The sequence below is a fragment of the Vidua chalybeata genome, chromosome 3, assembly GCF_026979565.1.
Source record: "Vidua chalybeata isolate OUT-0048 chromosome 3, bVidCha1 merged haplotype, whole genome shotgun sequence".
NCBI lineage: Eukaryota > Metazoa > Chordata > Aves > Passeriformes > Viduidae > Vidua > Vidua chalybeata.
This window is the reverse complement of record NC_071532.1, coordinates 71,893,749-71,906,317: the sequence shown is the minus strand read 5'-3', so window position 1 is coordinate 71,906,317 and position 12,569 is coordinate 71,893,749. Positions and strand designations below refer to the sequence as shown.

The window sequence follows — 12,569 nt, the reverse complement described above, 5'->3', positions numbered from 1 at the left end:
GTTTTTAATGAGTACTCATATTACATCTATTCAGCTATTAAATCTTATCCATACTGGCATAAGCAAATGTAAATTGACTAGCATAGCCCTGAATAAGAGGAAATAATGTAAATTAACTAATTAGAGAGCTCCTGCTGGTTTAGTACTATCATTTTTCCTCAACTAAACATTCATGTAATAACAAAGGAGCAAACAAAAAACAAGACCAAAAGTCAGCTCTAGACAATGCTATATTGATCAGAACATATGCTTTATCCTATTTAGATCACTGAAGGAAGGATTCCATGCATTCCATACATTCAATTTTTGTCTAGTTGAATTCATATTGAAAACTGTTTCTATGGTAGTGGACAAAACGCAAATTTCCTCTACAAAACCTTTTGCCTTTAAAAAAATAAAATCTTCCTCTAGGTAAATGATCCTGTTAATTTCTAGATCAGGATCCTCTCTAAAAGGAGAGTAAATGTAAAAAACCATTAGTTGCCACTGCTGTTCCAGACTTTACAAAGAAAAGAATTAACCATGCTGACACAAGAATTTCTAAAGGAATGAAACCACTGTGTAGTATTACTGTCAATGAAATGAATTTGAGTAAACCACCTGTCTTCCAGTGACTTGTTGTTGCTGAACAAATACTGAGAAGCATCTCAGCAGTTACAAACATAGGTGTTAGGTGAGCCAGTATCTATTGAAACTATCATCATATTCCTTATGGTAAAGTACTTTATCATGTTAATAAAACAGCAATTGTTACTGTTCCATCTATAAGGGATACTGTTAGCAATTAAGTTTAAATTAAACCAATCAGGATCCCAAAAATAAGAAGTTATGACATCTAAATTCAGCTATCAAATCTGGATTTTTTTTTTTTTTTTACCGTATGGTATGTTACTTATATTATTACCTCAAAAAAGTAATAATTTCTAGTAGCAGCTTTCCAGGATCTGTGAGGAGGTTATCAAGAAGCTCCATCTGGGCTTTTCACAGAAAAGCCTGGCAGGAAGACCAAAGGCAACAAGCATAAACTGAAAGCCCCCAAGGGTGGAAATTGCATAACCTCTCTAAACAGCCTGCTCCACTGCTTGTCTGTAGAAACCTTTTCACTATGTGGATAGACAAGCAGTGGACCAGCTTATCTAGAAATGTCATGTAGTCACCTTCCTTGGAGGTTTTCAACACTGGCTGGGTAAAGTGCAGAGCAAACTATCACATTCATGTAGATGCTTTGAACAGAAAATTGCACTAGACGCCTCCTGATCTCTCCCCACTTGAATTGTACTATGATCCTGTAAAAGGTAGTAGAGAAACAATTTCTGCCAAAATAATTTAAGTGGCTAGTTATAATAGAAATAGCGATAAAGCCCTAATAAGTTCCTAGTGGTTTCAAAGGAAATGAAGATCTTGTGATAAGACCAAAAATTTCTTGTGGGGTATAAAATTTTCTATAATGTAACATCATGAACAAGGCAGTTTAGGATAGACTATACACTTAAAAGCAAATTACAGATCTTATCTGTTCAAATCAGTGGCAGGGAAATGCGCTTCTGTTAACAAGAATAATGCATAAGGTCTCTGTGCATTAAGAGTGTGTTAGACAGGTTTAAAGAATTGAAGCTGTGCTTTAGCCTTCCTCTTTTATCTTGAGGATTCATTTTCTCCAAAGGGAATGTCACTCAAATTCAACTCAGGTTAACAGTCTCAAAAATTTGGGCTGAAGAAGTTTACATATTGACTTAGGGTCTTAGGCTGAGGAAATATAGTGGATGAAACAAGCTTTATGAAGTTTTTCCTTTAACAAAAAGCAAGTTCCTTTATTTTCAAAAATTATTGTAGGCAATAAGTGCATTACTACCTACAGAGAAGTAAAATTACTTAAATGTCTTTTTAGTGTATGTGTAGTTTTGTGTATATTATACAATTACAATGTGATTGTACTGATTGACTGAATAAACAACTGAGACTCGATAGTGTATGATTCCCTTTGCATTTTTAGTATAAACATTAATGGTTCCTAAATCAATGCAAAATGTTAGGAGCAAAATTCTTACCAGAAGACTCCATTTACATTGTCTAAAATACTCAATTATTTTGGTGGAATATTGTGTAATTGTAGTCTGTAATTAAAAAAAGCTATTAGACATTTTATTGTTTCCATGTCTAGGTTGTATTTAAATTCTTCATTCTTTTGAACAAAATAGGTGAAACAAAAGCTTTTCAGAAAAATATTGACAATAGAAAATTCAATTGGTGTTTTTCCTTTCCCTGGTATTATTAGTAGAAGCTATGAAATCCTTTCAAAATTCTAGTTCCCCCAAAATTATTGTGATTGTTTTTTCAGGTTTTATAGAGTTAATTTTCACAGAAAAAGCATAAATTTCTGCAAATACCAAATTTCTGTGCATGCTATGGCCATACGCTACTCAACATTAAAGTGCAGATTTCTTCCTGAAGTTATTTGCATCTGCAAGCATTAGTTGAATTCAGTATAATTTTAAAATCTCTCTTCTTCGAGGTTATGTGCCAAATTTCAGCCCTGTACAAATGAAAAAAAATGTCCTCCCTTTGTCTCTTTGAATAGTACTTTATGTAAAATAGTCTGTGAACAAACTGCTTAGAAATAAAATGTAAGTGAAGAAGCAAAGGAGGATAACTTTAGCCTATCTTAGGCACTTCTGTGCAAGAAATAAATCAGGGTTACCTTGAGTTGCTGGTGAATGAGCGTCCTACAATTGCAGATGGTAGCAAGACAAGGAAGCTTTATATATGTGTGAATGCTTATCCTTTGTCCCCACCTTGGTCAGGAAGGCATTATGGTCAGGGTTATTCCTACCTGCATCATGGATGAGTTTCTGGTACTTTCAAGGGATGCTTTACTGCTTAACTGTTATGATCAAGGGGGGTGCTTCACTTCTCACTTGGTTTGGCCCAGGTTTGGTCAGGAGCTCCTGAGTTCCTGAGGGGTGGTGTGGGACAGGAAGGGAGAGGATGCACAACTAAAGCTTATTATCTGCTGTGCAGTCCTCTAGCACATCGTAAAGTAGGCTGTACAGCTCCTCCATTTTTCTCAGGACCATGCCTTGTGTTGGAATGTCTTTGTTTCTAATCACTATTGTAATCTTTAGTTGGTGCAGAATTTTTCTTTGTGGCAACTAGCTTACTTACCTCACCAATCCTTGGATGCTGTCCAAAAATTCTTTCATCTCAAGGAAGAGTAAGTGCTATTATGGACTGTGTTTTCAGTCAGATATATCTTTTTATTCATTTAAAGAATAGAAGCATGCATACATCCCTTATAAAAAATAGAATCATTGATCACTGCCAAGTGAGACAATCTTTGTAATGAAACTTATCATTTAGCCATTTTAGGATATACTAATTTGTTAATGCTATTAAATGTTACTGATAAAATACTAATTTTGCACCATTCCTCCCCTCTTTGTCTCTAGAAGTAAACTAAAGAGGATTCTCTTCCTTGTATATCTTCATTATAGCTGAGTGTAGGAGAAACTGGTACTGCACTTCTGGAAACTTGGCCCTTGCTTTCTCATAGTTACAAGTAGCACTCTTTTCAGAATGAAAGAACTACCAGGAGAATTGAGTATTTGAGATAAAAGATATTAACAAAAGTTGCATGTGGTAGCATTACATTTTAAAGTTAGTAATTTCCTCAGTTATTAAAGACTCCAGATATTTTTTAAATTTTTTTTGTTTGTTTTGTTTTTGTTAGATGCTTAATTTTTCTTGTGGTGATATTCTAGTTCAAGAATATTCAAACAGAATTACTCAGCTTTGAAGAGAATCTTGAGATGTCAAGTTATGTAAATAAATTTTATATCAGTCCTCCCCGGTTGGAATATCTATTCTATTCTGTCATATGAGACATATAATTTCTTGATCAGTTATTTTTCTAATTTCATCTGCAACTTGGCTCCACTAGAGATAGCTACAACCTATATTCATTTTTATATGGTTTTGTTTCCATCTAATGACCAAGGGTTGGATTTTCCATGGTATTTATTAAAATAAATTGTTATTCATAAAGGTTCTGTTAATATAGTAAGACCAAAATTCACATCTACCAATAGCCTTCCAAAAGATCTAATTTATCTGTCTTTGGGAAGCTGCCTCTTGTTACAATTTCTTGTCAGTTTTCTTCAGATTCTTAGGTTAAGGTCTACTACTTGCCTCACAAATTAATATTGGGTTATTATGTTTTTTAAACATCTATGTGCTGACCTATAACTTTTAATTCAAATTAGTTTTAGTTTCTTACTTTACCATTTTCTTTCTACATCAGCTGGAATATCATCAATAATACGCAATCCATAAAAAGTCATCCACTGTGGAATTAAGCCTTGCTGTTTTGATTAATATCTATAAGTTCTTAATACCAATGGAAATGAAGTGCATGTAATTTTTTTTATCAGTATACCCTTTCCAAATAAAGTAAACAGTGTCAACAGAGTTTCACATTGTAACTGACTACAGTAGATCTAATTATATGAATGCTCATAACAAGAATAAACCATAAAGGAACTTTGTGTACAGTGAGAAAATAAAAATTAAAGGGAACACTGAAATGCTACATTGCATGTAAGTTTGAGTGTTACACAGTATACACAATATCAAATGAGCAAAAAGTACATAAGTGTATGAATTTATTTTATTTGGAATCATATCTCTGTATCTTGAAACGGGCCTTCTGAAAATGGTATCATTTGCAGCTATGTTACTTGGATACATTACTTGGGTAGCAGTACTCCATGGTAGCTATACCATTTCTGTCATTACATACCTATATTTTGGTATGGTTTATAAAGAATTCTTAGTTTATAGATTTCCAGGTCTCGTACTGTAAACTTTCTCATTCTGATCTTTCATCTTTCTTATTTGCGTATGCACACCCACATACACATACATACATGCACAGGAGTATTTCAAGAGCTATTGACAGAGATTAAGAAGTAGATTCTTTAGATTTTTGGTCACTCTGATTTCCATTAAGTTTTGATTAAAAGAATAGCAAAGGTCATTTACTAATCTGCTATGAATTATTCCTATAATAACTAAAACTAAATGTTAATTGATAAAATGCATTCAGTTGATTATTTCATTTTAAGTAGTCCAGCTGATGAATAACTATCTGTAAGTTTTGCAGTGATTCCCACAAATGAGTAAGGACAGTTGTACTTTGTTAGAACATCCTCAGCACCCTTGCAGTTGTAGCACTTCCAATTTTAAACTGACCATCATTTTGTACCATTTTTACCCTAAAATATGAAGAACTGCCTCCTGGTCCTTTCCCTGCACTTGTACTAGCATAATCACATCTGCTTCCCAAATATATTTGCTTCTAAAGAACACAGTGAGGGAGTGAAAAAGAGAATACATATGTTGAAATGCACAATAAATAAAGTTTTAAAGTATGTGATAGTAGATGTCTATGTTTTCTGCAAGATGCCATATTTTTCTTCACTTGTAGCCTTATAGACATGATTTTAATTTTTTCTAAGTGCTATGTCAGTTTAGCAAAGAGGAAGTAGAATAAATCTGTTTCTTTACTTATAGGGAGAAGAGTTTTAAATTTCAGGCAATCTAGTACAAGAGCAATCATCCTCCATACAAAGTTTGTGTTTTGCATAATCTGATTGTCTGCTTCAGCCTGTTTCTTCTGACTTATGGCCTTTTTCTCTTTTTGTATTTCTGTCAACAGAAAGCTGACCTTGCAGTTGCACCATTGGCAATTACCTATGTTCGTGAGAAGGTCATCGACTTTTCCAAGCCCTTTATGACTCTTGGAATAAGTATTTTGTACCGCAAGCCCAATGGTACAAACCCGGGCGTCTTCTCCTTCCTGAATCCTCTCTCCCCTGATATCTGGATGTATATTCTGCTGGCTTACTTGGGTGTCAGTTGTGTGCTCTTTGTCATAGCCAGGTAACATGTCAACTTTTGTGATTTTTTTGGCAATTGTTACCATTTTTTCCTTACTAATAATTGTCAAAAGTCACAAAACTTTTCTTACTTTCATACTCTTATATTTAAACTTCATGATTTACAGAAGAATAATGATGAGGGTTCTCACTATTAATATTCTCCACTGCCATACTAAGTCTCCAGCTTGTTACTGGACTTTTTCACTACGTCTTGAGTATGCTAGCTAGATTCCTTCTTTTATTTACAAATATAGAGACACTAGAAAGTTTTTAAAACAGTTTCCCCCAATAAGTCTTCATTTAGAAACCCAGGGCTTACATGTTTTGTTACTCTTATTTGTTTTTATGCTGTGATGCTCAATCTCAATTTGAGTACTTCGCTGCCCACGCTAATTCTAGATGTCCAAACTGCCTCTACCAGTTGTAAAAGTTTGTGTAGATTAGTATCATTGAAATAGGATAACAATATTTATTTTTTAATTATGTGCTATTTGAAATCCCTGAGATACTTCACAGAATTTAAAGTCTCTGAGTGGAATGTTTTTGGAAGTTTAGTTGAGCTTTTAGAATTAAGGAACTTGATACATCAATTGTTAAATTATAAATAGATTTGAAATATAGGACTCACTCTTTTATCTGTTTTTTTTCAACCCAAATGAGCAGAAAAACATCTTTTGTCAAAAAATCCAATATGTTTACCATTTCCTTCTTAACTTATTAAGGCTGAGTTCAGATGCTCACATAAATACAGACTTACACGTAGCTTTGGCATTTGTCATGACAACAAAAGAAAAGGCTCAGAACAGTGTATGTAATCTCGTTTCCCCTTGTAGTCACTTGAAATTTTTTAAAATCAAATGCATATGAACTATATTGGCTTTTATCTCTTTAATAAGATGGTGTCTTTTTGTTTGATAATGAAATCTCACTTCAGTCCTGAGATTTCCGTGATTTCATGCTGTAGTTCACAGTAGAATCTTCATATATTTCTTTTTCTATTGTGCTGTATTTAGTATCAGGATTCTTTATCTCTCTTTGATACTCTGTTTCATTTTGGAGAAGTTGTATCATTCCTAAATTAGGAAGAAGCAATATTTTTAGAAACCAGTTTAAAGGTAATTTAGCACCTGTAGATGAAGTACAAGCGGTTTTGAAGTAGTACAGATAAAACTGAAACATATTTTGCAATGAAAGACTACTGTGTACCTTTTTGAAAAGTCTGCTTTAAAGAGCCAGAGTAATGATGAAAGTTTCTTGAAGGACCCCTATTTTAATGGACTATATAACCAGAGAGTACAATCTTTTTTGAGATGTTCCAGAGAGTATAATAGTTTCTGAGGTGTTCCTGCCGTACATATACCTCTGAAAGCACAGCCGGGCATAAATCACAGCTGTTAACCTTGTGAAATGCCTCACGTAAAATATTTATGCATATGTCCGAAAGTTTTAACCCTAGTGTTATCACTGAAGGACATATTCAGCATGATACACAGTGCTTTTGACAGGTAGCTCCCACTAATTTTAGTAGGATTTGTATGGCTGAATTCCTACTCATGCTTTGAGAATGTGCCTTGACATATTTTTTAGGAAAGATAGATTTTCTTGAAGCCTTTCTTTCTTTTTTTTTTTTTTTTTTTTTTTTTTTTTAAATTAAGCTATTTGGCCACTTGAGCTCACTAGCAGAACAGGAGAGAGTATTTATTTTTATATAGGAACACCAGATTATAGACCAATAATTCTGACTTTTTTTTTTCACTTTGTTTGTTTGTCTGTTTTTGTGACGAGCACCATAAATTCCTTACGTAATTGGAAGCATTATCTTAATTGTAAAGCAATATGCAATATGTTTTATATTGAGCAGAGAAGTTTTGTTTCTGTAAAATTGTATAAAATATCTTAATTTGCACATAAATTATACCATCCTTCATATCTAGAGATTTTCAATATTTCTTAACTGGTACAATCAAATATTGATAACACATTTAGAAATAAAAGATGTAGGGTTATGTAAGACAATCTACAGATTTTATTCATAATGCAGAATGACTTAATAGTATGTGATAGCATTTTCTAACATTATTGCTCGTAAAAGGTAACAGGTCTAAATTAAAAGTTGAATTTCCTGCTGAATGCTAAGCAGAGACAAAGAAGAACATTATTCAAAAGTTAAAGACCTATTTGCAAATACAATTCAAAAATTTTATCTGTCATGTAAAGAGAGATACTTTAAAGTATGTTAGTGAAGAGGACTTTGCAGCACAGTGGTATGTATTTTCAGTACAGATTATAGGTTAGGTATTGCACAGCTTATGATGTATTTTCCAGTCCTGGTGTTGTGAAACTCCTGGACTGCATACCACAAGTTTAATAGGATCTACCCAGAATTTCTTATTAAGAAGATTTCTATTCCATAACAATCCTTCCATAATGGATGTTTTAACCAGCAGTGTTTCATAATAATTACTTAGTGTTTCATAATAAGGTGTGCCTTTGTTTGGAGCAGTACTTAAGTATGTGTTTTATGACATAATGTTTTGTAATTACAGCTTATCAGAGTGTTCAGTATAGAATATTAATTTTAAAATTGAAACATCCCATTTTTGTGTCAAAGGTTTTGTGATGTTGTTTCACCATGTCTTCCAAACAATGTTGGCATGTGAGAGCTTGGTACATCGAAAATGGAAAGTACTGTTCTATTGCATCACTTGGATCTCACTCATTAATTAGTGGTATTGTGATAATTATGGAAAGATGAAGAAATTAGTAAAAGGTTCAAGAATCTTTAAGAATGAATTGTTGAAAATACTTCCATAGAAATAGAAATATAACATAAATCTATATCAGTCCTTTTCTTAATTTGCAAGAGCACTGGATTTTCTTTCCAATTTGAGAATGATATATAAAGAGCTGTAATCTTTGCACACTCAACAAGACTGGGAAAATATGGAAGCTAGGAAGGATTTATGTGTTAGCTGGAGGGCATTCCTATCTTATTTTCTTCTTGTAGTTCCCCTCAAAAGGCAATTCTACTTTTGAACAGACAGATTTTGCATTACACCTCTTAATCTTGCTTGTTGCTGTTGTTGAATCTGAGTAGTTAGGACAGTTAGTCTCTGGAAGTTCCTTTGTTGTACAGACTGATGACTGATACATAAACCCTGTCTGCTTGACACTAGGCCTATTCATTTTCTGTGAAATGAGAAATTCATATAGTATTTTTTCCTCTTGTGGCAGCAGTAATAGATCTTTCTGGTGCTAGATAGCATTGTCTTTTTTGTCTGCTAGCAGTGTCTTGTGTCATCTGAAATCCTGCTGCATTCCTATATCATACCTTTATGCCTCCGCCTTTACTAATTTCTTTGATTTAGAATACCAGTTAAATTCACAGTTTAGATATGGTTAGAGGGAAAACTAAGACCTCAGTAAAGCACACCAACTGTTTTTTTTTTTATTTCTGTCAATTACACATTTTCTGATCTGTATAATCAAAAATCTCAATTAGTGGAATTTCTTTTTATTTCTGTCTGTTGCTGCAAACCATTGTACCATTTCTAAGCAACATGCTGTTTTCTTACAGTGTTGTATTTCAACTTCACAGACACATATTGTCCCTTCTTTTCTACCAGCCTGAGTACAAGAAAAAGGTGCTTCCTATTTTTGGCCTGCAAAATCTAATATGTTGGTTACTAGAGGATCCTTCCCTTTTTATGTAGGCATTATGAAGAAAACCAGTTTTATGCTTTGAAAAATGCTTAATGTGTTGTATTTACATAGGTCTTCCTATAAATTACTTTCAAAGTTAATCTTCGGCTAGGTTTTCTTATGATTATATTGTATTTTTGCATAATTTCAAACATAGATGTCTTTTTGTATCTCTAGATTGGAGACTAAGTTCCTTAAATATTTTTATCAAATATTTTTATGCCTAATTTACTGGATTTCAAGTTATTCCCTGAACACTGATGGATTTCTCTGTGTAGTAAGGTCTTTTCTTCGCTGTGGACATACTTGTGTCATAAAGAAGTTTACTTTTAAGTTACCTAGTTTACTTTTAAGTTACCTATCTTCAAAACTGGAAGAGATACAGCTGCCTTAGTAAGGTACTTCATTTTTACAGATCAGATGTGAAGCAGATAACCTATCCTGGATGAAATAGTCCCCTATTGAGCTCTTGTGCTTTTCACACTGAACTGTCCGAAGTATCAGAGACTACTGTGGAAATATATGTTAAACTCTGCTCACTGCCATAATTGCTAATTTTGAATCATAGCTTGTCATTTTAAAGGGTTTATTTGCCTTTACATGTAACACATTTTTAATGCTAAGACTTCCTGTCTTATCCTCTCTTTGGAATTATGCTATTTTGCATCTTCTAAGTCAAGCCCTTGTGCTGCTTCCAGCTGCCAAAGCATTTGTTGTCACCTATTTTTCCATTTCCTCGTAAGCACTGATTAGAGCACAATAAACATTGCATCATCAACAAATTATATTTTTCTCTTACCAGCTGGAATAAAGCATAATTAAATAAGTCCTAAAAGGTCTCCACACATTTATCTTGATCTTTTCTCTGTGAAAAAGCTTGGGAATAGCCTGCTGCTTCAGACGGTAACAGATGCCTGGGCATTAAGTTTCTCTGGAGTGCATGCATATCCTTTTACAGCTCATCAGTCTTCATTTTTATTTTATATTTTTGATCAGCTGATTTCTGTCCTTAACCTTGCATGACTGATTTTGAAACTACTTCTTGAAAGCTACCTTGATGGAAAGGAATGAATGAAAGAATGAGAGGAAACTACTATTCCAGTTACTATGGAGCTCTTGTTCCTAAATTACTATGTTGATAATTAACCAAGTTGTAAGTTAGCATATTTGCCCTTTATTTTTAACAAGCATTCTTTCTATGAGAATTTTATCTCCTGAAGTCTCCCCAGAGAACTACAGCATATGCTATGAGGTGTTTTCAGGAATAGATTCATCATCCTATAGGGTGATCCAGATGTCAACACTGAAATCTGCTTCTCTTATAATCTTAGAGTTTTAAGATAGTTTTGGCTGAATTGCAATGCAGAGTATTAATTTTTCCTCTGTTGTAATACAAGTATAATATTTTATAACAGTTTTCACTCTGCTATAAAATGCTGTGCGAGTAGACAAGGCTAAAAGTATGCCAAAAATCTCACACTTACCAAAATTGTTCCACAACAATTATTTCAAAATCAGAAAATTGTATTTCTTTGCAATCAAGTTGCACCTTATGACCCTTAGCTGAATGCTTCCAAAATATTCTATATAGTCTGCTTCTTTTTATATATTTTTTTTACTGGTTAAAAAAGCAAATCCTTGCTAATGCTAGAGATCATCCTTACTGTGAAAAAAAAATTAACTGTGCCTGCCTCTGGAACACTGAGTGTTTTTGTCAAGTGTACCTGGCAGATTGCATGACAACAATTTTTCTCTCTCTCTGATGACTTTTTAAGCTTTTCTTATTAATTGATATATTTGTGTAACTTTACCAAGAAATCCTTTGTGAGAATGTTCTAGAAAACTTACTTGCTGAACTAAATTTCTTCTCCTTTACATGAGAACTGAGAAATTTTAATTTTAGAATTCTAACATTTAAATGAAGTTTCAATAAATGAGGTAATATAAAGAAGACACTGCACTTATATCTTATATCTTATATAATTTATTGCACTCATAAACAAATTGTTAAGAACGTTTTTTTTCTTAGTCTATCCTGCTAAAAGTTATAAGGATGAAATTGTACAGTCATCTTATTTGGACAACAGTCACTGGAAATATTGTGAGCAAGACTTGTCCATGATATTTCAAATATGCTCAGATACTTCTAAGTAAACTTTAAATCGGTTAAATAGTTTATTGTGCTGTATGCCATTTATATTAGCACAAACCTGTTTGAGTAATTAAGTAATTTTCTGTGGCTAGCACACAGAGCTGATGATCCGTCTCATTTCTACCTAAAAACTGCAAAAAAGCTTGGAATTGTAATTCCTTCTTATAGTCATCATCTAGGTTGTGTAATTGTTTTGAGAAATTATGATTTAAATCACCATCAGTGCTATAAAATCTAAATGTTTTGGAGGAGGACACATGGCTTAAAGTAGGACACATCTAGCAATGAGTTAAGTGACAATCTCTCACTTTGCATTCTGACACTTGGAAGAATGCTTTCATCTCTCTGACTCCTCCAGAAGAAATTTAATGTTAGTTTGTGAAATTTATAGTTTATAAATAGGCAACCCAGCATGGATCTTCATCCTAACCCCTCAAGGTTTGCTTGAACCACTTCTGAATACTTCCAATCTCCTTCAGCTGTTCAAGAGACAAGACTTCCAGGAAGTTTATGAGTCTACACATAAGCACAATATCTACATAATAACACCTATTATAATATTGTTAGAGATCACAGTAAGAGAAAACTTCTCTTTTAAACTTCTTAACCTCCTTACATTTTAGGGGTAAAAAACCCCAGTTCACTAAATCCTTACTATATTGGTGGTAGATCAATCTGAAATCCCAGCTTCTACTTGCCCTGCATCAAAATGATGAAGAAACTGCTGCCAGCAAAATAACTGAAATTACTTTACTGAGATTGGCTGAAAAAAAGCATAG

At 33.4% G+C, this 12,569-nt stretch overlaps 1 protein-coding gene across 1 annotated transcript in view; it reads left to right on the top strand.

The window, feature by feature from the left end:
* The window catches only part of GRIK2 (glutamate ionotropic receptor kainate type subunit 2), a 358,915-nt gene that overhangs the window by 217,876 nt on the left and 128,470 nt on the right, over positions 1–12,569 (top strand). Inside the window, exon 15 of the mRNA XM_053937989.1 lies at positions 5,714–5,937. Within this exon, the coding sequence (XP_053793964.1) occupies positions 5,714–5,937 (224 nt within the window). The remainder of the gene's footprint in view (positions 1–5,713; positions 5,938–12,569) is intronic.